This window comes from Hemicordylus capensis, chromosome 4, assembly GCF_027244095.1.
Source record: "Hemicordylus capensis ecotype Gifberg chromosome 4, rHemCap1.1.pri, whole genome shotgun sequence".
Classification (NCBI taxonomy): domain Eukaryota; kingdom Metazoa; phylum Chordata; class Lepidosauria; order Squamata; family Cordylidae; genus Hemicordylus; species Hemicordylus capensis.
This window is the reverse complement of record NC_069660.1, coordinates 148,555,394-148,581,005: the sequence shown is the minus strand read 5'-3', so window position 1 is coordinate 148,581,005 and position 25,612 is coordinate 148,555,394. Positions and strand designations below refer to the sequence as shown.

The following is a 25,612-nucleotide window of genomic DNA, read 5'->3' as shown; positions in this document are numbered from 1 at the left end:
ACACAAGTCTTCCAGTTACATGTGTGTACTTAAGAAAACCAACCCTAAATGTAAAATACTTTCAGACTCTGATTCAGTGTTGTCTAGTCTTGTTCTAAGCCTTCAGGAAAATCACAGACTGTGAAAGTATTAGTGGAGGAGGAGGAGGAGGAGATTGCTAAGGATGTTATTCTTCAGATGATACCTATGTAGAAGACAGAAATCTATATTTTTTCTTAAAATCTTTCATCCACCCACAATAACATAAAAGTAATGAGCTTTTAAATAAATCGCTTCAGATATGGCTTTCAAGCGCTATAACAGAACCACCTACCATGTAATAAGGTTATTTGTAATATTAAATGCCCACATTTTTACAATATCTATTTCTGAAGTTCTATCAGACCTTTACGTTTGGTGGCAGAAACCAAATCGTTTGCATTGTCCAGCTCTTTTTCCAGCTTGCTAATCGTTTCTTTCAGTTCTTTTTCCATTGCGGCCTTCAATTGTTCCACCTCAGCCAAACGATCCCGTGTCGCTTTGTTAGCTAAAGGAGGTAGAAAAATACATTACTGGCAGCTTCCAAGAGTGTATTTAACAAAACTACTCAACAAAAACATTTGTAGGATGCCACAGTACCTCAAGGCAATTTAGCAGGCATGTTGGCTACATCAAGGCCGAAATATCCTCTTTAGTACAGATGGAGCTCGTTATTCGTGGTTCTGCTTATCCACGGGTATCTAATTGAAAACCAACCTCATAGGTAGGTAGGGCACTTTATTTGCCTTTCCCTCATGTTTTTTGCCCTTTTTGCCAGCTTCCAGGAATATAACCCACCCAAACCAATTGACTTCAATATCCCGTTATCTGCAGTGGACAATACCCCTGTGGATAACGGGGTTCACCTGTACTATTATTCACATAGTCACAGAGCTAGGAAGCACCTGAAGTTCTAGACCTTGATCTAAGAACTGCACATTAAATACCATGAGACCAAAGGAGCTTTAGACCTGCACTGTGCAAAGCAGCAGTCCCTTCTCTTCCCAAAACACACAAGTCACATGGCAAACCTCTTTGGAAAACTATAAGTTTAAAAAGCGGATTTTTGATAGAGGTTAACTGATAAATTAGTTGATATTCTGTTTATAGGACTTTAAACAAAGTTTACCAATATTCTGCTCCAACTGGTAATTTTAAGCTGGGCGGCAGGAGTTGCCATTTTACATTATGTTAGCCACATAATGGCTCCATGGAGCTCCATGGAGGGCATGGAGCCCTCAGGGTGTAGGCTCCATGCATATCACACTGTGATATGCATCTTAAAAAGAGAAATTCCACTTGGCAGGATCAAGCCTGTCCACCTGACTAAGGTAGCTCCCAGCCTTAGTCTTAATCTTTCACTCTATAGCTACAACTACAGAAGAAGATGCTAAATTTTGAAGTAGCTTACTCCTCACCTTCACCTGCTTCTTTCAGAAGTTTGTGCAGCTCCTCAACAGCTTGTGTCAGCTCATTGCTCTTTGTCTCCAGGTCATCAGCAGCACTCTAAATGCAATATATTTTAACTGAAGCATCATGTAATCAAAGCAACAAAAATATGCAATGCATTTTTATTCACCTTCTAAAATTATGAAATAGTATACAGAGTAGTAATTCATGCATGATACATTTAAAATAAATCAAACACATTATCTACACTTGGAGTTCTGTTCCTCCAACACACAATAAATGAGTACTGTTTCTGAAGGCAAGTATTATCCAACTGTGGTACTCAAGTCAAACAGCATACATCAGTTTTGCAGATATTACATGTGTAGTTTATCCTCCCATTCTTCAGTACTTGGCACACTGTCCAACCTCCAAGATGTAGGACATAACACACTTGATGTTCCCCATGCCACCACTGACTGAAGCTAAACTGGTGTGCACATGGGACAGGGCCTTTTTTGGTGGCAGCCCTGGGCTCTTGAGCTCCCTATCACAAGGAGTTTATGATGCTTCCTCCCTGCCAGCCTTTCAGAAAGCTTTAAGAACTTACTGTTTTTAAAGAGAAACGGGGGGAAAGTAAACTCTGAAAAGGTCCTGGAGATTGTGCATTTTCTCTGGTAAATAGATGCATTACCATCCCCGTATTACTTTTGCAAAGTATCTTTGAACACTGCTTATAAAGCTATGTACAATATAGCTAGCAATCACTGATACAAAAGTATCCAGTAAATATACATCAAAAGAGAACTCATATTTTAGTCTTGACATTTCCAACTGAAAAATAGCATGTTTTTAAATCAGAAGCAAAACTCAAACCTTGACAAGTGTACAATTACACTTGCATTTATAATAAATGCAAAGACCAAAATTTGAAGCGTTTCCTGAAATCATACCTTGTATAAATTAGATAACTTTATATGGGCATTTAGCTCGTTGTGGAATCTCTCCTCCATACTGGATTGCTGCTCTTTTGCCTGATGAATAATAACATTTGTGCAATTAACATACAAAACTATTAAAGTTTTAAATACTGGGTAAAGTAAAATTCACAGCAAAACACACAGCAAAACATTTGTTATTTATTTCATTCATATGACACCTATCCAAAAATGGCTCAGGGTGGTTCACAACAGCAGTTAGGTACTAATAATAACAAGAACAAATCATAACATTTTAAATTTAACAAGCAAAATCATCTGCACTAGTTTTCAAAATTTGTATCATACTATTAATCCCACCACTACGCCACTCTGCCCACCTATTTCTCAAGTGCTACAGTAGCTGGCAAGAGATGCTATGATTAACAGTTAGCCAGACTCGCTACACTTCTTTAAAATCTATCCAGATATCACAACAGAATACTAAAAAGATTCGGCTCTGAGACCACACACATGCATATTTTAAAATAAGGCCATTCAAACTTAACAGAATATAAGACTGTGGTCTTTGGGTAATACTGCATAGATACATAACCTACAAGATGAGAGTAAGAATGACTTACTTGCATAATAATAATAATAACAACAACAACAACAACAACAATAATAATTATTATTATTATTAATTCGATTAGTTTATGTATCTGTAAACCTACAGTAAACCCTCAAATTGTGCCATAGCATAGTCAATGCTGCAAGTCAAAGCAGGACACAATGTTTACCTCCTTCAGTTTCCCTAAGAGATCTTCCACATGTTTCTGTAGATTTTCATTGGATTGTTTTAGTCCACTGACTTGTTCCTCCAGTCTGGAGACCTATTGAAATGAGGACAGACAAGGTATTTATGCTTGATTATAACTAAAGCTGTGTTTTGTTCTGAATACCAGAAGGACACATTTTCAAAAGGCACAGTGGGCTGGGGGGGGGGGTGGTCTGCAAAAATTGCCCTTCCCCTGTAGCACCCAAACATATGAATCTGGATGTCAGGTTATTCTGTCTTAGAGGCTACATGCTTACATTTCAAACTATATATTTAAATGGCAGAAACTTAATTTAAAAGGTAAAAACAACTACTGGCACATACTATCATAAAAGCACCTTCAAATGAAATGCCCCCAAACAAGCTTACTACTTAGCTATTATACCATAGTTGAATTCTGAACAACAATGCAGCACTGAAGGGCTTTACGGAATGTTCCGCATTATGTCAGTCACTATCTCCTTGCTGTATCCTCTACAAAGTAGGAGAGGATGGATTACTGGCATTTTTGTTTTAAATATACTAACAGAGCTTATCCCCTGTGGGATGCTTTAGCTAAGGCTGTGCTGACAAAACGTTGCCAACACTTTGAAACCTCCATTTAGGAGTTAAAAAACATAAACTGCTGTATCTCAGCCATATTGCAATGGATTTGCACCGAATTTGATGGAGTGATGTCACGCATCCCCTAGTTGATGTGTGCACAATTTCAGAAGAATTGGGTAGATACTTTTGACTTTATAAGCCCTGAACATTCTATCACTTATAATGGCAGAACGTTGAAAACACTCTCCATCTTAACTATACTGAAACAACTGTGCCAATATAATACACTTCTATCATATCCCCTTTAGTCATTTTTCAAAACTAAAATATCCCAAATGCTTTAGCCTTTCCTTGTATTGAAGTGCTCCAAACTCATTTCATTTTGGATGCCTTTTTCTGTGCTTTTTCTAGCTCTACAATATCCTTTTTGTGATGGGTGACCAGAACAGTATACAAGCTTTCCCTTCATAAAAAGAAGAAAAAAATTCTTCTTCATGCTATTCTTCTTGTTTTAATATGGTACCAAATGTTATTGTTAATTAGTCAGCTGCTTTGGGAAACTGTCAAATGAAAAGTGGTGTACAAAAACAAACTACTTGTGCACATTTTAACTAGTAACATGACATTCTTTTACAGCCCAATACTCTATTACACCACCAGATACTTTAACTTAGGGCATTCAATTTTAAGGGCATCTCCTCAAATACTTCTTATCCAAGTGTGTGGCTTGTTGAAAGTCATGCATGCAAACGTCCGAATTTGATAACAATTCCTCCATCAACCAGGCAAGAAAGAAACTTATACTTAAAAATCTGAAAATTGGTTTACCTCCTCTTTCTTGTTCTCCAGGTTACATTTAAGTTCCAACATTTCATTCCCTTTGTCCCTGGCAAGAACTAGGAGTTCATCTGTTTTTGCCTTCAGTTCTTTATTCAGCCAAGTGTTCTGGTTTTGTAACAATTCCTTTTCTTGCTCCCACCTTTGCTCACGATACTAAAAATAAAATTGCAAGTTATACACAATTCATTCAATCTGCAAAAAAGAGTAAAAGGAAAACCCTGAGGAACACATTGCTACTTGCAACCCAAGTCCTTTAAAAATAAGCTTTTAAGAAATTAATATGAGGCATGCATGTGCTCTACTAAGTCAAATAAACCACCCCAACAAACCAAGTTGTGGTTTATTACCATTTCATTATGAATAATAATCTATTTGCCCATCTGTCCACTACTTGTATTATTATAAAGGGTCTCAGACTGCTTACTAACACAAAATAAGACCACACAAAAGAAGTCAGTTAACTTGGGTTTTTTTAAGTGAGAGAGATACTGAATGGTTCTTGAAAAACTGATAATTAAAAATAGATAGATATGCAGGAGTTACATCACTACTGTATTCCTACAGTTCTGCAAGAAACTATGTGCTTTCCAAACTTACCTTTACAGAGAAGGCCGACGTTTGAAGTTCGTCCAGTTTCAACTGTAGCTCTATCTTTGCATTGTTTGTTTCTACAAGTTTCTCATTTAGACGCTTAACATCATCTACAACACACACAGAAAATAGACTATTTAGAACTTTTGCTACCAGTTACTACAATGGACATTAAAACCCATTCAAAGCCATAAGATCGAAAAGGTTACAACACACAGCTGTTACATTTTGCAACTCTCCACTTATAATCCCCCCAAATGTACACAATCAGCATGTTAACACAAAACATTATAAGCACAATACCATTTCACTGGAGCCGAGGGCAAAATTCACACTGACTCCACTCTTAATGTATTCAATATGGCTGTGCATTGGAGTGTATGGCGCTGATGAATCTGCAGCACACACACCCTACCACTGTCATGCTGCACAGAGGCAGACGCTCTCACCGTAGCCATCTCCATGGCAGTTCCTCACATTTCTTGCCCCAGGAAGGGCTCTTCTACAGGAATGAACACCCACGGGTCCAGCTGGGAAGATGTGTGAGCACATGACGAAGGCATACACAGGTATGTGGGAACTGAAGTTCCTCCAAGCACCATCCCCAAGGAGGATCGTACTGGGGAAAACTACAGCTCCTAGATAACTGCTGTAAATGAACGAGGCCTGAACCTCCTCTTTGTGTTTTCTCCCTATGTTCTATTTTAAGAAAGTTCAAAAGTTCACAGTTCCTGTTATACAGTTTGGTTTGGGAGGGGAAAGAGTTTTGCTGTTGAATTTTTGGATGGTTGCTTTGACCAGGTATGTTTTAAAAAATGGAGGGAACTTGAGTTTGTATGATTGGTTTGTTTAGCAAAATTAGAGGGGAAAGAGAATAAAAAGAGGCTCGCCGGAAGCAAAAAGTTAGTTAAAGTTGGAGTAAGAGCTGTGCAGGACAGGGGTAAGACTCAGAGAGACATCTCAGAGAGGAGAAGAGCTGAAACAGTGAAGAGACAAGCAGACTGCAGAAGAAAGCTGACTGGGACAGTCAGAGGCAGAGAGCTTGAAATCACTGAGCTGGAATCACTGCAGCATGGGAGAGGCAGAGACTGCTAGTTTGTGGCAGTAAGGAAGCCAAGCCTTCTGCAGAAAAAAGAGGGAAGGCTCTGGGAGAAGCTATCCCTTGCACTCCTTTGAGACCATGGCTGGGCCTAGTTTGCACTGGCTATGGGATTTGGTTATTCAATGCTTTTCTTGTACTTTTGCTCAACTGATTTTTTATTTCTATTTTCACTTAAGATTATTGCACTGTTCTGGAACTAAGAAGATTTTGAAGCAAGTAAATATTTTCTTTAGAAACTGTTTCTATAGTGTTTTCCTCAGCCCATGCCTACTTGCCTTACCACTCTACCTTTTTGTAAAATGGACAGACAGAGGCCCAAGTGACTGGATAGTAGAACCTGTCCAAGAACATGACCTGGTGGCGGCAAGTTGTTTATGTGCAGGGCTCTCTGAAGCATTACCTTTCACACCTGCCCACACCTTCCCAGCCAGGCCCAGATTCCTATTCCTGTAGAAAAAGCTGCACTCTTCAGTACGAGAAATGTGAAGACCTACATTGCGATGGCCATGATGGAAGTGGCCACCTCCACATTGCAATGGAACAATGGGTGCCCAGCAGGTTCACTGGCAATAGCAATAGCAATAGCACTTACATTTATATACCGCTCTATAGCCGGAGCTCTCTAAGCGGTTTACAATGATGTAGCATATTGCCCCCAACATTCTGGGTACTCATTCTGGCTACTCTGGCAGTGGATGCTCTGATGCACCATCCTAGTATTCAAGCCTCATGTGTGCTAAACATTCTTGGCCATCAAGCACATGGAAGTGCGCCTTCAACAGAAAACTATTCAACTGACAAACTTCATCTCACCACTGTACACATAGAAATATATTTCCTTCAGTTATGTAAGGCACCACAAGTTATATGATCTCTATTCTAATATCAGGGGAAATGAGCTCACAACAGGACAGTGCTCAAGGGGAGGCACCATCTGGGTGGACCAATCTGCATGGATCATTTAAATGGATACTAAGATTTTTATCATGGCAAGTGGCACTCTCTCACTTGAGCTGCCATCACAGAAGCCAGGGTGACTTCTAAAGCTCATACAGAAGTGCTGCTGGTATGCACAGCCACCTTGACTTCTGTGAGTGTGCCGCCACCACCATCACAGAAATCTCAGTAACACAATGTGCATGTATACAATATAATGCAAGAACTAAGATTTGCTTCTTGAACTTTGTTAGAAAGAGGAAAGAGTGGAAAAGGCCACACAATTACAAGACCGCAAGAAACCAAACACCATTCTCAAACACCAGAGCTCCAAATCCTATCACAATCCAATTCATCCCATGTGTTTAGTTCTACAAGAGAAACTAAAACCATAATTTCTTCATTGTTGCTTAATTTCTATAAACGACGCCCCGCCAGTTTGATCGTTTTGCCTTGACATACTTTATAAAAACCAATGAACTTGTCGTACAAATAACACAGAGACCACCAGAAAGGCAGATCTGGAACAGTTACCCATTCCTTAGTCATGTTATGGCTGGATTACTGCAATGAGAGAAGCTTGAATGGAATGCATGCAGAAAAACTGGTTGCTTACCTATAACACATGGAATACCAGAGAGCACCTACTGGCACTACAGATTCCTCCGTAGGACTACTGCACAGGTGCAGAAAACCCAGTTGTGAGAGACCATGGATCCCCACAGAGATCAGAGCCCTTCTCAGCTTTGGAATGCTCTCCTGACAGACACACACTCTTTGGCTTCCCACACTGCCTTTAAGAGGCAGGTAAATACCTGGCTGTTCAACTCAGGCCTTTGCACTTTATGGAACACTCTTTTTTGTTAGTGGTGATGCTGATTCTGTGGTTTTATTGGCTGTGTGTTAATTTTTTTTATGGTTTAACAGATATGCTATGAACCACTCTGAGGTAAATTTGTTATTAAAGGTGATATGCAAATTTAGCAATAAATACATAAATGGGATTTTATTCATATCATTTAAAATTTACCATTCAAGTACTCAAGCTCTTGAGCTCTTCTTTCACTTGTTCGGACCAAATCTCTCTTTTCTGCTTCCAATTCTTCTTTTGCTCTAGTAAGCTGACTCTAAAAATAAAGAAAAGGGGTTTGTTGTATATAGTTACCGCAGCATGGTAAAAATTAAGGCTCATCAATACAGCCAATTTTAACAAACATAAATCATCAAATTAGGAACAGAGAAAGAATTCCTACAGGCATTGCCTGAATTGGAGTGAACCAGCAGAGTAATCCTGACTATGAACCTGTGAGCACTCTCTGAGGTGGCAGAAGACTAGTGTGAAGGAGGATATTTATTTCTTCATTACAGTTTGTATGCCATTTTTTGTTTGTATGCCTTGGAGCCTCAAAGCAGCTAACAACAAAACCATAAATCTGACACAACAAAAAATCACAATAAATGCAAAGTGCCTCATAACACAGGCCCTGGCTGAGTCTGTCCACTAGGAGATAGATCCTTTAGAAGAAAGAGAGAAGAGTACCCTAGCGTCTGGATCACTGGAGGCTGACAAGTGGGGACAAAGTTTAAGTATTTGAAGGATACTGTTGCTGCTCATTTCTCTCACTCTCACACCCCATTATTATGGTATTAAACAGAAATCTGCCACTTCACAGTTCCCCTCAAGACTTGTGTACCCCAGCACTGGAGGCTACAAGGAAGAGACCTGTGGGAATAGACGATTCCACAACTGCAGTGGCTACTATTAAAACAACTGCAATCTATCTTTCTTGCTGATACTTCCCAGGATAGGTCTCGGATTGTAGATGTATGTATTTGAGAATGCTGGAAGGAGGCATCAGGAGTCAACTAAATGAGCAATGCTTTCTAAAAAATAGAGGCCACCTCCAAACCATCCTTCACATACGTCCACCCATCAGCTGGAGAACAGAAGAAGAAACCCTGCATCTCTTATGAACATGTATCAGCTGTATCTTTTTTCTTATGCATTACAGTTCTCTACAGTCAAATGCAAGGCACTATAGTACATGAGAAAAAGATATAGCTGGCAAATGTGCATAGAAGATACAACACTTTTTCTTCTGCCTGCTTCTCATCAGCCCACTGCAACTGCCCCCCGCATACTGGACTCCTGAGATGTGTAGATAAGAATGCCTGAATTTGCTTAAAAGCTCTGGTTAAAATGATTTTATTCAACCAAGTGGCATCTCTCTCTTTCTTATGGCATGAGTTCTCAGCGGCGGGTTGTAGATCTCAGCTCATAAAACAAGACAACAATGTACATTGAATGATTGTAAAATTGCAGCACCCCAATACCAAGCAACAGAAGAAAAGTCAGCACTTAGGAAACACTATACTAACCAGGCTGCCTTGAACTTTTAATGTTATTTCATTGTTCTCCCTGAATACAACGTAAGCAGTCTTTTCAGCAATACTTAATTTTTTAAAAGAGCAAAGGAGTTTGATTGCTGGAACAGTCTGTTCTTAAACAAAAATTACTGCCAGAATTTACAAGAAGCCTTGACAACCAGAGCTAATAGAAAGGAAAAAAGTAATCCTAGATTCACCAGAAGCACAGTTCTCATAGAGCCTATTTAAAAAAGGACGGACTCTCAATTCTGAAAAGTAAAGTGTGCTGTCATAGGAACATAGGAAACTGCCATATACTGAGTCAGACCATTGGTCTGTCTAGCTCAGTACTGTCTTCACAGACTGGCAGCGGCTTCCTGGTGACCACAGAGCCCTGTGGTTGGCTTTGGTAGAATACAGGAAAGGTTTACCATGGCCATCTCCTGCACAGTATGAGAGGATGCCTTTCAGCACCTTCATATTCCGCTGCTGCCTGACATAGGTGTTTCCCATAGTCTGGGAAACATAGCAGTGGGGATTCGAACTGGCAACCTCTGGCTTACTAATCAAGTCATTTCCCCGCTGCGAGCTTATATTAATCTACATAATTGACAGTGTCTGTACCTGTATAGCTGCATTATGATCCTGAGCAGTTTCCAGTTCTTTGTTTTTGTCCGTCAGTGACTTCAGCTGCTCATCTGGAGAGGATCAAAATAAAAAACCCTTTTTGGTTTCGCATGTAAATAAATTAAACTGATGGGTTCCCCCCAACTGCATTTTTGTTTAGAGTTGTATTTTATGAGGTTGGATTTTAAAGTCCTTTAGCAAACACACCCAAATTAATAAGCGACATAATAAACAATGCTTACCTGTAAAACAGAGCAAAAGCTCATAGAACATTTTAGTGACATTAGTTCATGCCACTAACATGGAAATAAAAATTGGTTTATGTGAAAAACTAAGTAATTGGTTAATGTTAAGTGACCAATGAAGCAGCAGTACTTACTAAGCTTGGTTAGTTCCTGACGGAGATTCTGACATTCCTGAGTCTCATTTACAAGTCTCTCCTGACTCTGAGCCAGTCGTTTTTCAACTTCGAAGTATTGTTGCTCTGAAAAACACACCATGATGCTACTTCAAAATTTTGTACAAGGAACTGCACAAGTCAAAACACACCATCCATGAAGAACTCCTCTACAAAAGCACTGCAAACCGATTCCTCGAGAGCTCAAAGTCAAAGATCTTTATTGTGGCACTTGACCAGATTACATCACTATAGTCCAATATTTGCACTCAATATACTCCAGAGCTATAAACAAAAATTAAGATGTGATCGGAATCATTTTGTCAATTGAGTCCAGAATTTAAGATCTGAAGTTTCCTGAAAATTGCAGAAAGGTTTCAGGAGTGGTTTGTCCTCTGTTGCTCTCTCAGACCAGAAGCAACTCACCCAATTCTTCTCCACATCCCCTGTCCCACCACCAGATTTTCAAACTTGTTATTTTGAAAGAGAAAAAGATCCAACACATGTCTAGCTCACACACTCTAAAATAATGCTAGTTGCCTGCAAACCTTCTTCACAGCTCCACATTCAGGCTTCAGGAAGAAAGAGTAACCATTCTTCTACCCTAAACCGATCTAGGCAGGATCCCAATTCAGCTTCATTTTATATAAGCAGCATAATGTGGCAGGCAACAAAATTTGATGAAGGGTACCACCGGGGAGAAAAAAAGGCCCACAGGAAGAAATGAACTTCTGCAAACATGAGCAAGTTGGAGTGGGAGAAGAAGTCGAGTATTGGGACAGAATTTGAAATTAGAAGTGACAATTAAGCACTTGCTTACAATTTACAAAGGGATATCACCTGCCACCTGACCTCATTATTATGTCCAGAAATTTTACAATTCAGTACAATGGCACCAACTTAATTATGTAATTTGGGGGGAAGAAGTAGACTATTTATACACTCTCCTCCAAATTTAAACTGAATACAGGTGTCCGTTTGGTCTCTGAAGTAATTTTTATGCATATATATGAACTCAAGGCTTTCAAAAGATACTGAAGTCAAATGTGTCAGAGCCTATCAGGTGACTTTACAGGATGTCCAGATGGGGTGGGGTGGGGTGGGGTGGAGTTACTATTGTATAGGTTTCATTCAAAACCACTGCAAACTAATAACTGGATAGCAACAATACTTGCCTCTCAGCCAGGCAACTCCATTATTTATTTATTTACTTACTTACAGAGTCAGACAGGTGTTACTGACCGGTTTGTTTTATCCAGACATCGAGTCCTTCCTAAGGACCTGGGATGGCTGAATTTTATTGTCAATGTTGTTGCTGTTGTTATAGATATCATCGCAGAATATAGGCTGTTCCCAGTAAAGTTGCTTTTTGTAATTGGCTGATGGTGATTTCTGTGGCCCCTATGGTGTTGAGGTGCTCTTCAAGGTCTTTTGGAACTGCACCCAGGGCACCAATTACCACTGGGATTATTTTGGTCTTTTTCTGCCACAGCCTTTCAATTTCAATTTGTAGATCTTTGTATTTGGTGATTTTTTCAATTTCTTTTTCTTCTATTCTGCTATCACCTGGTATTGCTATTTCGAGTATTTTATATTGTTTTTCTTTCTTCTCGACTACAGTTATATCTGGTGTATTGTGTGGCAGATGTTTGTCTGTTTGTAGTCAGAAGTCCCATAATATTTTTACATCTTCATTTTCTTCAACTTTTTCAATTTTATGGTCCCACCAATTCTTGGCTACAGGTAGCTTGTATTTTTTGCAGATGTTCCAGTGTATCATCCCTGCTACCTTGTCATGCCTTTGTTTGTAGTCAGTATGTGCGATCTTTTGACAACAGCTGATTAGGTGGTCCACGGTTTCATCTGCTTCTTTACAAAGGCGGCACTTGCTGTTTGTTGTTGACTTTTCTACTTTTGCTCTTATTGCATTTGTTCTTAGTGCCTGTTCTTGTGCAGCCAGTATTAAATCCTCTGTTTCTTTCTTTCTTCAAGTTGCCATTCTTAAGCCATTGCTAGGTCTTGGTGATGTCTGATTTTCCACTTATATTGTGCAAATATTGACCATGCAGTGGCTTATTTTTCCATTTTTCTGCTCAGTTCTTGACTTGTTCTTTCTTGTAGGCCTGCTTTGTTTCATTGGTGTTGGATAGTTTCGCGTTATTGACCATTTGAAGTGCATCTTCTTCACTGTCCTTGATATATTCTTCAAGGCCTCTTTTCTCCTCCTCCACTGTTTGATGGACTTCCACCTGAGCTGTGAGGGAGGTATAGCCTATCTACATCGCTGCGGGGGTGCAGAGCATGATTGATGGTCATGATTTTCCTGGTCTTACGATCTAGTGTCTCTAGCTCTGCCTGGGTCCAGTCTATTATTCCTGCAGTGTATCTGATAATAGGTATAGCCCAGGTGTTTATGGCGTGTATGGTGTTTCCATCATTGAATTTAGACTTTAGAATTTTTCTAACTCTCCTGCTGTATTCACTTCCAATTTTTCTTTTAACTTCAGTGTGTGCAATGTTATCAGCCTGAAGAATGCCCAAGTATTTGTAATGTTCTTTCTCTTCCAGGTTCTTGACGTTGCTTCCATTGGGCAGTTCTATTCCTTCTGTTTTTGTTATTTTCCCTCTGTTCATTATTAATGCAGCACACTTGTCTAGTCCAAACTCCATTGCTATATTGCTACTGAATATACAGACAGTGTTTAGCAGTGATTTAATTTCTGACTGGGACTTTCCATACAACTTCAGATCGTCCATGTACAGCAGATGGTTTATTTCACTGCAAACTAATAACTGGATAGCAACAATACTTGCCTCTCAGCCGGGCAACTCCATCATCATCATCATCATTATTATTATTAAAACATTTTTATACCGCCTAAAACTTACGTCTCTGGACGGTTTACAACAGAATTAAAAAAAAGTAAAACATTCGTTAAGGCAAAAGGGGACACACATATTACAACAATTTAAAAATTTTAAATAATATTTTAAAACAACATTAAAACCATTAAAATAACATTAACTAAAAGCCTGGGTGATGAAATGTGTTTTAAAAGACTTTTTAAAAGCTGTCAGAAATCGGGAGGCTCTTATTTCACTACAGAGAGAGCACATTCCAAAGCCTTGGGGCAGCAGCGGAGAAGGCCCATCCCTGAGTGGCCACCAGATGAGATGGTGGCAGCTGCAGACGGACCTCTCCAGCAGATCTCAATGGGTGGTGGGGTTCATGCAGAAGAAGGCGTTCCCTTCTTGCATCTCTTATCACAGATGCTCATTCAATAATTTTACAAACACATGCTATGATGCATAACTCTCCAGAATAACCAACTTGCAGAAGACATATAATGTATCCAAGAATCTTTGTTTGAGGATTACAAGCAATGACCGTGATTTATCTTGTTTTAAGTTAAGCAAAATGCTCTAGTTTTGTGAATATTATACAAGTGTTGCAGTTCATTATAAGAAAAACTTATGGTGTGAACCAGCAATTTAGCAAGACACATTGAATACATGGTGTAGTGGTTAGAGTGCTGGACTAGGACCGGGGAGACCCTAGTTCAAAATCCCCATTCAGCCATGATTGTAGCTGGGTGACTCTGGACCAGTCACTTCTCTCTCAGCCTAACCTACTTCACAGGGTTGTTGTGAAAGAGAAACTTAAGTATGTAGTACACCGCTCTGTGCTCCTTGGAGGAAGAGCGGGATATAAATGTAAAATAATAATAATCATAATCATAATAAATACTTTATGCCATGTTTTCCGTAGGAATCAATGTAGTTAAACTCCTTTAAAATTTCTTTTTTAGAAATTCAGTTTGGGAATTTACAGCTTAAGGCCACATACGCCATTTATGTCATTAAGCAACAGATGTTGCACTGGATCCAAGCATCCTTTCTCACTAAAGTATTGACTGGGAGATACTGCATTCCCTCCTCACTCAACCTGCAATATGTGCTGCTGGGACTATATGAATGTCACAGGCACCTATTAGACAATTCCCATCAGTCTTTATTCCATGTTGTGACACTATGCAAAATGTTTTAGTTAGGGATTTGAACAATGGTTCCTCGAATCTTTTTCATCTCTGCGTGGAATGAGCTTTGTTCTGGGTGACAGTATCAAGGCAGTGTGTGCACACATGCATTCAGAATGGGGCCTTCCTGAGTCAACCTGAGCGAGATCTAAATTGAACTGAGCAGACATCCAAAAACTTGTGAGCATGCACACGCTTTAGAGGGAACAGTGGATCTGAATAGAAGTTCAAACTGAGTTATCTCAAGGTAAAGTATAGAGATGATAAGATTGTCATCACTTTCAGCAATGTCTGGATTTTGCCTTGAGATTTTATCTGAACACTGTCAGTGTGAAACTAATAAGCACCTTCCTAACATTTTGCCTTGAGACCTCTCAGTTTTACCTTAGGTGAAAGTCCTCCTTTTTCACCCTTAGCACAATTTTGAATGCACAGGAATGCAGTCCATCGAGTTTTTAAAGATGAGTGGAACAGGTGAACCCCCCCCCCCAAAAAACCCTCAAAGATGTCCATCCATTAAGTGTGGACTGAATATTGCCTTTGAAGCAGGATTTGGAAGGCTCCCTCACAAAGGCTAAAGTACGATATAGGCAAGTATCACTAGATACAAGCTGCAGCAGGCTTAAGTTAAGAGAAATAATGCCCAAAGCTGTGGCTATATCTTGCTAACAGCACAACCCTACGCATGTTTAAGTCCAATGGAACTTACTCCCAGGTAAGTGTACTTAAGACTGTAGTCTAAAGCAGTTTGTAAAATGTGGCTAATAATGCCCAGTGTTTTCTTGAAATTTTAGACTCAAGTATTTGGACAGTATTTAAGGAGGTACAGATGGATGCAGAGGATGGGTGGGGGCCACCAAAAATCAGAAACACAACCCTCACATGACAGAAAACCTTGATGCTGGCATAGGATCATTCCGGATAGCGGTCATTGTATTTATAGTGTATTTTCAAAAATGAATATACAGGGAGACCTCAAAATTCACGGGGGTTCCATTCCCAGCTGCAACCACAAATACAGAAACTATGGATATTGAGGCACTGCAGGCTATGGGATCGTGGTTACTGGTCAGATGAACAATAGCCTAAAGTAGCCTAAAATAGGACAGTTTGGGAGGAAACGCGGGGGAAGCTCTTCACCATGCTTTGCTGCTCCCCTCAAGTCATGCTGTGCTCCGGAATGCCCCCAAATCAGCTGAAAATCACAGATTTTTTTTTTTAATTGGGGCCATTTTAAGGCCCCAAGAAACAAAATGGCAGCTGGAAATGACCTCCGTGGTCATTTCTGGCCACACCCAACCCGTAGATACAAAGTCAACATGTTCCCCTACCCCCCCCCCACACATATATGCCAAGGTTGGGTGTCTATTTCCCGACCACGGATACACGAATCCGTGCATACCGTAATAAAGTTTCTCTGTACTTTTTAAAATGTCTGCAAGGTAGTGATATCTTTCAGCCCCATGTCATCTACTTGAGATGGGAATCAACTAAGAGTCGACACTGATTTGATGGCACTTAATCAAATCAAATCAAATCAAAAAGGAGTTGAGAGCACCAGTGAGCAGCAGCAAGGATGTTGCCTTTGGTTCTTAAGAATAAGAAGCTGTTTTGTAGAATAATAATGAACAGTATCCAGACTTGTGTGTCATACCCACTCTGAAAACTGAATGAACGTACAAGGTAATAATTATCTGCAAGGTAATAATCACTAGAGATTTAATGGCCTATTTCCCAAATATGGTTTGACTAAAGTAAAGGTAAAGTGTGCCATCGAGTCGATTTCGACTCCTGGTGCCCACAGAGCCCTGTGGTTTACCATTGCCTACTCCCACGCAGTATGAGATGATGCCTTTCAGCACCATGGTGTAGTGGTTAGAGTGCTGGACTAGGACCGGGGAGACCCGAGTTAAAATCCCCATGCAGCCATAAAACTAGCTGGGTGACTCTGGGCCAGTCACTTCTCTCTCAGCCTAACCTCTCACAGGGTTGTTATGAAAGAGAAACTTAAGTATGTAGTACACCACTGGGTTCCTTGGAGGAAGAGCGGGATATAAATGTAAAAATAATAAAATAATAATAATAATTTTCCTATATCCCTGCTGCCTGATATAGGTGTTCCCATAGTCTGGGAAACATACCAGCGGGAATTCAAACCAGCAACCTTCCGCTCGTTAATTAAGCATTTCGCTGCTGCACCACTAGACACCCGTAATCCAAATTCCAGAGACACAGCCATGCTGAACTGTTTTAGTAAAAACAACACAGCATCATGGGGTACCAAGCAAACATACTGTAGTATAAACTTTCATTATATAACTATAGACGCTAACGTGGGTTGCGATTGGCCTGGCATCTCAAGGAATTGGCATCAATCTCCAGATGATTATTAACAACAATCATGGAGATTTTAACAGGTAGTTGTAAAAAAGAATAAATAAATAAATAAATAAATACTGGGGACAAAAATCTCCAGGAAGAGTTGGAAGTCATACTTCCAACCATCTTGACCTGTTTAGTTCCACTGAGACAGCAAAAGGCATGCAAAAATTTGTTACTCATACATCCCATTGAACTCAGTAGAACTTAATCTGTAATAAACAGACACAGGAATGTTTATATATTGTATGCCCTTACACTTTTAAATATAAGATGCTCATAATTATGACTATAATCCTAGTGATTTTACAGTTTTGCCTCTCTCTCTCTCTTTTTTTTTTACAGTATTCTTCATAACATTAGAGTAGTAATTTTAAAGTATTCATGCTCTACTGTTCTGTCTTATGCTGGTCTTGCACCGTAATAAAGATGATTGATTGATTGATTGATTGACATAGGAGTGCAGTTTTCGTTTAGTTACTTTCACGCTGCTTCTTTTCTCCTTATTCCTCCATCCTCCTTTCTCTTCTACGTTTGACTAAAAACGATAACGATAACTGCCTCGCAGGATCAGCCTCAAGCAGCTGCATCCAGGCCAGCCTTCCCTTCCCACCGCGGCCAACCCTCTTCGCCGCCGCCTCCTCCTCCTCCTCCTCACTCACCGCTGTCCACCTTATACCGCTCATGTCTGGAGCGGAGCCCGTCGATCTCGCTCTGCTGATCAGCCAAGAACCGCTCCAGCTTCCCCTGCACGGCTTTGGGCAACTTGGCGATTTCGGTCCGCTCCAGGACCTGCTGCAGCACCGCCGCCATCTTGGGCGAGCTGCCGAAAAACCGCGACCACCTCCCGCTCAGCCCTGTTCAGGCCACCGAAGAGCAGAGAGGAGACCCAGAGGCAGCCGCAGCCAGGGCGCCCAGGAACACAGGTGAGCTGCGCAGATGCAAGCCCCGTGAACAGCGCGCGCTTCCTGAATAGGTCCCCGGAAGTCTACGGTGCACGCATAGGAAAGATGGAGCTACCCACTATAGACGTATGAAAACATAGACTCATGCACTGTCCAGCAATTGGTCTTTGACTCTTTGCTGTCGCAAAAGAAGACCACAATCTGGTTACAAGTCACAGTGTTTGAATGTGCAACTCAGTGCAGGTTTTGAGCTGGAAAGGGCTCTGAAAAGGCAACCTGGATAGACTGCTGTAACTAGAAGTGTGTTTTTGTAGGAGAGCTATTTGACTGGAAATCCCAACAAGTCACTTGCAGCCGTTCTGAAGCTCTTGTAAGCATCGTTTCATAACCACTGGGATTTAATCTCTCTGTGTTCGGAAAGAAATGAAATCGGTGGCTCTGTGCACACGCTGTAATCCCAACACAGTACGTTGGCAAAGCGATGTCGCTTCCTCTCCTTACACAGGCGTTCATCATTTTCTCCTTGATAATGTCTGAAAAGGAGGGCAGGAACTATTTTCTGGGAATGGTGATATAATACTACCCAAAGTGGAGGCCATATAACTAAACTCCTGGGCGCTCTCTCACTCTCGCAAATGAGCAGCAAGGAGTCAAAATGAAAAGCTGTCAGGTTTTCAGACAAGGTACATGGCAGTCTAGTACATCTATGGTTGCTCAGAAGCTAAACGGAAATAACGATATCGGAAGTACAAAAGAGCTTCTGGTCGTTTGTGTGCGCCCTGTCGAGTGTGGCAAATTTTCATTTCATATATGTAATTTTAAATAGGCAAATAGCACATGGTTGGGTGGCTTTTAGAGGGCGCATTTCCCCCCTATTTACGAGATAGGAACAGCCAAAAGGTATGTACTAAATGACCCCCTGCAAAGGGGGGAAAGAGTATCTGCGTTGTCCTATTTCCGCCACACCCAAGATGTGCGTAAATCTTCGCGCTTTTTCATATTGCGCCTTTGTGTCTCAGTGGGTGAGACGTGTGATGTCATCGACTTGTGTCCCCTTCGGGGGAAAGGGCGATGTCGCCCAGAGTTGACGCATGCTGGGACACCTCAGTCTATGAGCATGAGAGCAGCGAACGGGCGATGGGTCTGGCGGCGAGACGTGGCTTGAGAAGGTGACTGCGTTGCTTCATCACCACCACCACACCACCACCAAGCCTCTTGGGCTGTCGTCTTCTGCGTAATTGGTAGGGTTGGTTTCTGAGTAAGTAGTTGTGAGTGCGGACGGTCAAGTTTGCAGGGCAGGTGTAGTGGAGGACTCGGACTCCCTTGGGATGCCCAAGCAGCCTATCCGCAGTTCCTGCTGCAGTGGTCAGTCTGGGCCTGGGCAGTTGTGCCTGGCCACTGCAGGTGACCAAACTCTCCTCCATACAGAAAGCTCCTTACATGTAGGAAACCAGTATGTCCAGGAGAGAGGTTCTAGTTTTAGATCTCTCCTTGCTATCTAGCTATCTGAATGCAGGAATTATGATGATGAGGACGACTATTGCTCTTGTTAGTTATTGCCAACATGGGAGATACAGCGCAGGCACAGATTGTCTTCCTTGGTGAGAACTCGACTACCTTGATTTGGTTCAGGAGGGGTCACAGTCAAATAGCCTGACCCTGTGCATGGTTCCTCAAAAGTAAGCTATGCTGTGTTCAGTGAGCTGTGCGCTCACACTCATGTAAGCCTTCATAGAATTGCAAACGCATCGAGTAGAAGAGGGGGAGGCTGCATTTTAGTTGTGGAGACACATTCATGTAGGTGCAGAAGTGGAAGTAGCAAGGGATCCTTGTCAAGGAGAAACACTTGAGAAAGAAGTATAGGTGTGATTAAAACGTGAGGGAGAGACAATAAACAGAGACAATGGGGATGGACCCAGCTTGTCTCCTCCAGCAGAATACTGAGTCTGGTATGCAGGGGCGTAACAAGGCTGGAGTGGGCCCATAGACAAAATTTTAAAATGGGCCCCTCGCTGATGCACACACACACTTCACAATATATAGTCATGTGACTTGCCTCATGTGACTTGCCTCTGGGGGGCCCCTCAAGGCGTGGGGGCCCCCAGGCAGCCGCCTCCCCTTGCCTAATGGTAGTTACGCCCCTGCTGGTATGGCTATCTGCTGTTTCTCTTTGCTCAAAGAAGAAAATGTCATGTGACTGTAATTCCCAATGATCAGTTTCTCTCTTGCTTTTTGTCTCTTAAGTTTGTATCTGGATTGTTAAACATTTGCAATAATGGGAAGAAGCTACTTTGTAGAAGAAGCGGTTGGACAATATCTGTCGGAGCTCAGTACCCGCTCAAAACCTTTTATTACGGGTCTTTTGGTAGGGCAGGTAAGTTTTTTGTATATTGAGGGGCCTTCTCTGTCTTATCAGTTTTCTGTTTGGATTACTGTGGTATTTTGCATTCGAGCTCGAAACAAAACATAAATGACTGAAACATTCCATCGAAACAAAATGTTTCAAGCGTTTCAGCCATAGGGAGCAATAGGGAAACGCTAAACACCCCATTGTTCCTCACAGGTTGTTCATAGGGACACCAAATGGGTTGGATGGTAGGGCATGATGAGTGCTACCTACCACCTAACCCACAAAAGAAATGAGCAAGTGTGTGATTTTTAACAATTTTTTAGCCATCTACCCCACCAAACCTCCATAGCATCCTTTCCCCCGACCCCATAGGTGACCATGAGTTACTCACCCACCATGGCCAGCTCTTGATAGCCCAACAGTGGGAGGTCAGCCTTCAGGAAGACCAGCTGCTCTACCAAGCCAGCCTCCAAGCATGAGTGATGGGGTGTCACCACGACCCCGGCCATGGAGAGCACCCTCTACCTCTGGACGCTGCTTGGTGGGCATGAGACGAACTGTCTGGCAACCATCACCAAGTCCGGTCAAACTGGATAAGTGCCATCTGGCGGCCTGCAAGTACTGAAGAACACACTATTTGACACTGCTGCAGGGCTCTATAGGCTTCTCCCATTTCCCTGGCAAGATGCCAAGGAAGCTCTCTCTGAACCACTGGGTGGAATGCTGAGGCAGAACTACTGGCTCTCTGCCAGAAACACCATGCTGCTAGAGCAGTAAGTGGTGGTGATGCTACTGCTGGGGTGCACTAGCAGTAGGCACTCCAGCACCCTCCTCCTGGTTGCGTACCAGCCTCCTCTCCTGGGCCGTCCTAATTTCTTCAGCCAGCAGGTCCCTCCACCTGGGCAGCTGATCAGGGTGACAGCTTTGCCCTTCACCCTTGAGTCACATAGGCAGGACAAAACATGCTCTGCCAATGTACCCAAGAGTGTCCTGAGCCAATCCACCATCGGGTGATTGCTTCCTCAGTGTTCTGTGTGGACTGGAGCTCACCCATGGTCTTCTCGAGGAGAAGAGTGATGGGCAAAGCCTGACTGAGTATTGCTGCCTCAGCACACAAGCTGTATGTGGCAACAAAGAACAGTTTGAGTGTCAAGACAACCTCAGAAATGAGCACCCAATCCTGGTTGAATAGGTTGCACACTTCCAGGCTTTGCAGGTGCAGAAGCAAGAGAGAGGTAGAGTTCCTTCAGGTTGGAATATCCTGAAGAATCAGGTTTTCAGGTAGGCTGAGCTCAAGCCTCTCCTTAAGCATCCGCCTACCCTTTTCGCTCTGGTGAAAGTAAACTGCAGTCCTGTCCACAAGACAAGCAATGGCAACAGCAGACTGGCACTCAGTGGGGATGCCTTGCCTGGCTGCAACCTCAGAAAGGCCAGGTGCATCCTGGACGACCAGGTTCAAAGCGTGCACCACACAGTGGATGGACAGAAGCTGAAGCTGCTCGGCTGCCTTCGCTATGTTCAGACCATTGTTTGTCACCATGCACCTTCAGTGAAATGGACCACCATCCCTCCACCTGGTGATCCATGGACACCGACAGCTCCTCTGTCATGTGGTTAGTGTCCAGCACCTCCACATGCAGCAGAGCCCACCTGTGCTTTGTTGCATGGGAGGAGCTGGCCACACCACCAGCAGCAGATGACCCCTCACTCTCCTGCCCCCACCATCTGTTGTGAGGGACAGGAAAGAAGCATGCAGCCCACTGCTGCTGGTCCATGATCAGCAGTAAAGTGCACACTTTTGTCAGGCTCTGCTGCGCACAAGGAGGGCACCACCCACCTTCTGAAGGTGGTTTGTGAGGGAATCTTATAGTTGGGGGCGAGCAGTCGGGGCTTCCCTATTAGGGTTCTGCTCTGAGCTCGAAACAGCCTCTATATTTAAAGGGTGTTTGTTTCAAGCTCAGAATACTGGAAATGGCCCATTTCAAGTTGAAACGTTTCACCGACAAAACGTTCTGCACGTCCCTGATCAGTTTTTACAGTGCTGATGATTGTATATGGTTTGCTTTTCTTTCTCTAGTGCTATTTTTCTCTTCCCTATTTTCAGTGCTCTCCGCAAAGGGACTATGTTGTACTTGCCATTCAAACGCCTCCAAAAGAGGAGGAAAGTAAAAGCAATCAGAGTTACTATGCAGATTTATCTAACATTGATGAAGAATGGACAATAGCACATGCCAATCAGGTAATGCAAGTTCTTGTACTTCTTAAAACCCAGTGTCCTTATATTTCTTGCAACTTCCTGTCATTCTGCTGTCATGTGGCCCCTGCTAACAGGTTAAAGAGGCACCTTTTAACGTGGTGATTCTCTTTATTTAGCAAGGGGAGAGTAACTGGCCCAATTCATCACCAGCATTCCAGTGACTGTTGCTGGTGTCTATCTTAAATTTCTTTTTAGAATGTAAGCCCTTTGGGAGAGGGTTCCATCTTGTTTGTTTGTTGTTTCTCTGTGTAAAGCGCCCTGAGCCATTTTTGGAAGGGTGGTATAGAAATCGAATTATTAATAATAATAATGCTTACTTCTGGTTTTATGTGTTTGATTAAACTGCACACTCTCAGAAATACTGGAATGGTATGTGTGCTTTGTTGGCTGTAAATGAAACTGACTGCTTCCTACCCCATCCAGGCTATTATCCCTTCAATCTCTGGTATCTTTCATTCTGTTTAGCTAATCTAAATGATTTTTAATGCTCTGAGAAACAACTGTTTGTACAGCACAGAGAACACTGTTGGCACTAAACATTAAAATAGTAATCATAATAAGCATAAAGTGAGAGAACAACTTGTTCATAATTGCTGAAATTGGGGCAAAGCTGGAGGGCTTATGTGTGTCCTGGTCTTAGTTGCTTCAGGCCAGAAATATCTGGCTTAAGGTAGGCTAGTTGTACTCTGTAGGCCACCCTTCCTCCAAGGAGCTCAAACCACTCTGTAGCGTAGGTTAGCCCGAGAGATGAAAGTTTGCCCGAAGCCACCCTGAGCAGCAATTTGATGGTGGGTTTCCCAGTTCAAAGCCCAAAACACTAGCTGCTATGCCACGTTGTAGCTCACTGCGAGATGTAAAGCGCCCCTTTCCACTCTGAGAATTGACATTGTAATCTAAGCAGTGAGGACAGAAAGGATTTGGTTTTACAGCCAATGAAAGTCCAATACTGACTAGATCTATAACTGTACAAAATAGTGCTCAAGTAACTGCATAGATATATCAGTAGATCTCTGTAGGAAGGAAGGAAAGTCATTACCCATGGGTCACACACTTTGCATCCCTGGCTTATGTACATCTGGCAGATGCACAGGTATAAGTATTAATGTAAATTAATGTAATGTAATTTAAAGGTAGTAATGTAAACTGCCCTGAGCCTTTTGGAAGGGCGGTATAAAAGTTTTATTAACAACAACAACAACAACAACAACAATAATAATAATAAAGCATGTTGAATTCCATCTGCTGTGTTTTTAAAAAAATGATCATGTCTGTATGAAACTTGCATCACTCCTTAAGATAGTTTAGTATTTTGAAGTTCAGAATTGAATCATTTGTGATGGTTTGTCTTCATAGGTGTCAAGAATGCTTCCTGGAGGATTCCTAGTTCTTGGTGTTTTTATTGTTGCTGCTCCAGAGCTGGCGAAAGAAATTCAAAGTACTCTACGGAAGGTAAGTGATACAAATAATGTTCCCCTAGGGAATACAGTTGGAATAGCAGAGTATATTTCTTTATTTACAGCCTTAGTTAAAGGTCAAGTGTGCCGTCAAGTCGATTTTGACTCCTGGCGCCACAGAGCCCTATGGTTTTCTTTTGGTAGAATGCAGGAGAGGTTTACCATTTTACCATTTAAAAAAGGACGGACTCTCAATTCTGAAAAGTAAAGTGTGCCGTCATAGGAACATAGGAAACTGCCATATACTGAGTCAGACCGTTGGTCTATCTAGCTCAGTATTGTCTTCACAGACTGGCAGCAGCTTCCTGGTGACCACAGAGCCCTGTGGTTGTCTTTGTTAGAATACAGGAGGGGTTTACCATGGCCATCTCCTGCACAGTATGAGAGGATGTCTTTCAGCACCTTCATATTCCGCTGCTGCCTGACATAGGTGTTTCCCATAGTCTGGGAAACATAGCAGTGGGGATTCGAACCGGCAACCTTCTGCTTGTTAGTCAAGCATTTCCCCGCTGCGCCACTTCTGAATATATAATTGGATGACACTCAACTCTACATATGGCCGAGCTACTACAAGTATTATAGGGTATCCTAAAAAGTAACAATAAACAATGTAAACAAAGGCCCATCAGTTGTAGGGAGGTGGTGCGGTGTTTTTCTTCTTTGTGTTTTGTTCTTCATCCAAGATTTAATTTAATTGAGCTGCAAGTGATGGGTAGAGAAATATGTTGTGTCTCAGGAATCATATTCAGTTTCTTGCTTCTAGCAGCTGAGAGAGAGAGAGAGTTTGAGAGAGCGAGTGTTTTTATAGCAATTGGAAGCTAGCATTAACACTTGTTTTCTTCTTCTTTTTCCAAGCTTGTGTTTTCAATAGAGAAGTCTTTAGCTAGAAAAAGGCTGTGGACCTTCTCTGAGGAAGATGTGTCTGAAAGAGTGGCTCTTCATCTTTGTTCTACTACAAAGAAGTATCCTTTCTTCCTACTTGGCACCAGCATCTGGTCCAGACTCTAGGTGCTTCTCTTTGTCCACTACAAGGCAGGGTTTATTGAGGAAGAAAGGCTTGGTCCAGAGGGGGACTGAACTAGGAGGCACCCCCACTTCCTCCCTAAATGAGTCTTTCTCCTACCTCGATACTGCCGGTTATTTGGCTGAGTTTTCTTTATCTTTTTTTGTAGAAATATTATATCCTAACAGTTTAAGGTCTACTAAATAAAAGGCATATGAAACTTCTTCCTGAGCTGCCTCAGAATAATTGGATCATCTCTTTCCTATCTTTGCTCAGTGGCAAAGCCAGTCCTGCTTGTGAGCACCCTACCAATAGCTGAGAAGACACCACCAAGATTCACTTAGGGTTGTTGTTGTTTTTAAAGTACCTCTGTCTCTATTTTCAGATACATGTGTGGGTTTAGCTGTATGTGCAGGATGTACATTAAGTGGTTGGGAAACATGGACTGTGAATTAGGATAAGACTGAGTAAAAAGGAATTGCACTGTGTGGGTATGGTCATTTGCTTAATAAAGCAATGTGGCTGAAATGGTTAAATTGAATTCATTTAAATGCAGGTATCCTGTCCTCTAGCAAAAGTTGACATTTCCATTCCCTGTTCTGAGAAGTCCTGTGCTGCTGCTAAATAAAGAGTGGCTCTAGGCACTATATAAAATA

General features: G+C 41.9%; 2 protein-coding genes across 7 annotated transcripts in view; one reads left to right on the top strand and one right to left on the bottom strand.

Annotated features, from left to right (window-relative positions):
• Positions 1 to 18,342, bottom strand: part of TPR (translocated promoter region, nuclear basket protein) — a 102,882-nt gene extending 84,540 nt beyond the window's left edge. Inside the window, exons 1-10 of one of the 4 annotated variants that reach the window (XM_053250869.1) lie at positions 17,650 to 18,342; positions 10,554 to 10,658; positions 10,172 to 10,245; positions 8,211 to 8,307; positions 5,149 to 5,252; positions 4,540 to 4,704; positions 3,128 to 3,220; positions 2,361 to 2,441; positions 1,437 to 1,524; positions 386 to 526 (exon numbers count right to left, since the gene is read on the bottom strand). In XM_053250869.1, the coding sequence (XP_053106844.1) occupies positions 386 to 526; positions 1,437 to 1,524; positions 2,361 to 2,441; positions 3,128 to 3,220; positions 4,540 to 4,704; positions 5,149 to 5,252; positions 8,211 to 8,307; positions 10,172 to 10,245; positions 10,554 to 10,658; positions 17,650 to 17,800 (1,099 nt within the window). In that variant the 5' untranslated portion in view covers positions 17,801 to 18,342. The remainder of the gene's footprint in view (positions 1 to 385; positions 527 to 1,436; positions 1,525 to 2,360; positions 2,442 to 3,127; positions 3,221 to 4,539; positions 4,705 to 5,148; positions 5,253 to 8,210; positions 8,308 to 10,171; positions 10,246 to 10,553; positions 10,659 to 17,649) is intronic. The other 3 variants (XM_053250868.1, XM_053250871.1, XM_053250870.1) reach the window with 3 other exon arrangements.
• Positions 18,343 to 18,893: 551 nt separating this feature from the next.
• ODR4 (odr-4 GPCR localization factor homolog) overlaps positions 18,894 to 25,612 on the top strand; it is a 36,803-nt gene continuing 30,084 nt past the window's right edge. The window contains exons 1-5 of one of the 3 annotated variants that reach the window (XM_053250875.1): positions 18,894 to 19,061; positions 20,137 to 20,266; positions 22,347 to 22,481; positions 23,853 to 23,948; positions 24,809 to 24,915. In XM_053250875.1, the coding sequence (XP_053106850.1) occupies positions 20,168 to 20,266; positions 22,347 to 22,481; positions 23,853 to 23,948; positions 24,809 to 24,915 (437 nt within the window). In that variant the 5' untranslated portion in view covers positions 18,894 to 19,061; positions 20,137 to 20,167. Of the gene's footprint in view, positions 19,151 to 20,136; positions 20,267 to 22,346; positions 22,482 to 23,852; positions 23,949 to 24,808; positions 24,916 to 25,612 lie in introns of all 3 variants that reach the window. The other 2 variants (XM_053250874.1, XM_053250873.1) reach the window with 2 other exon arrangements.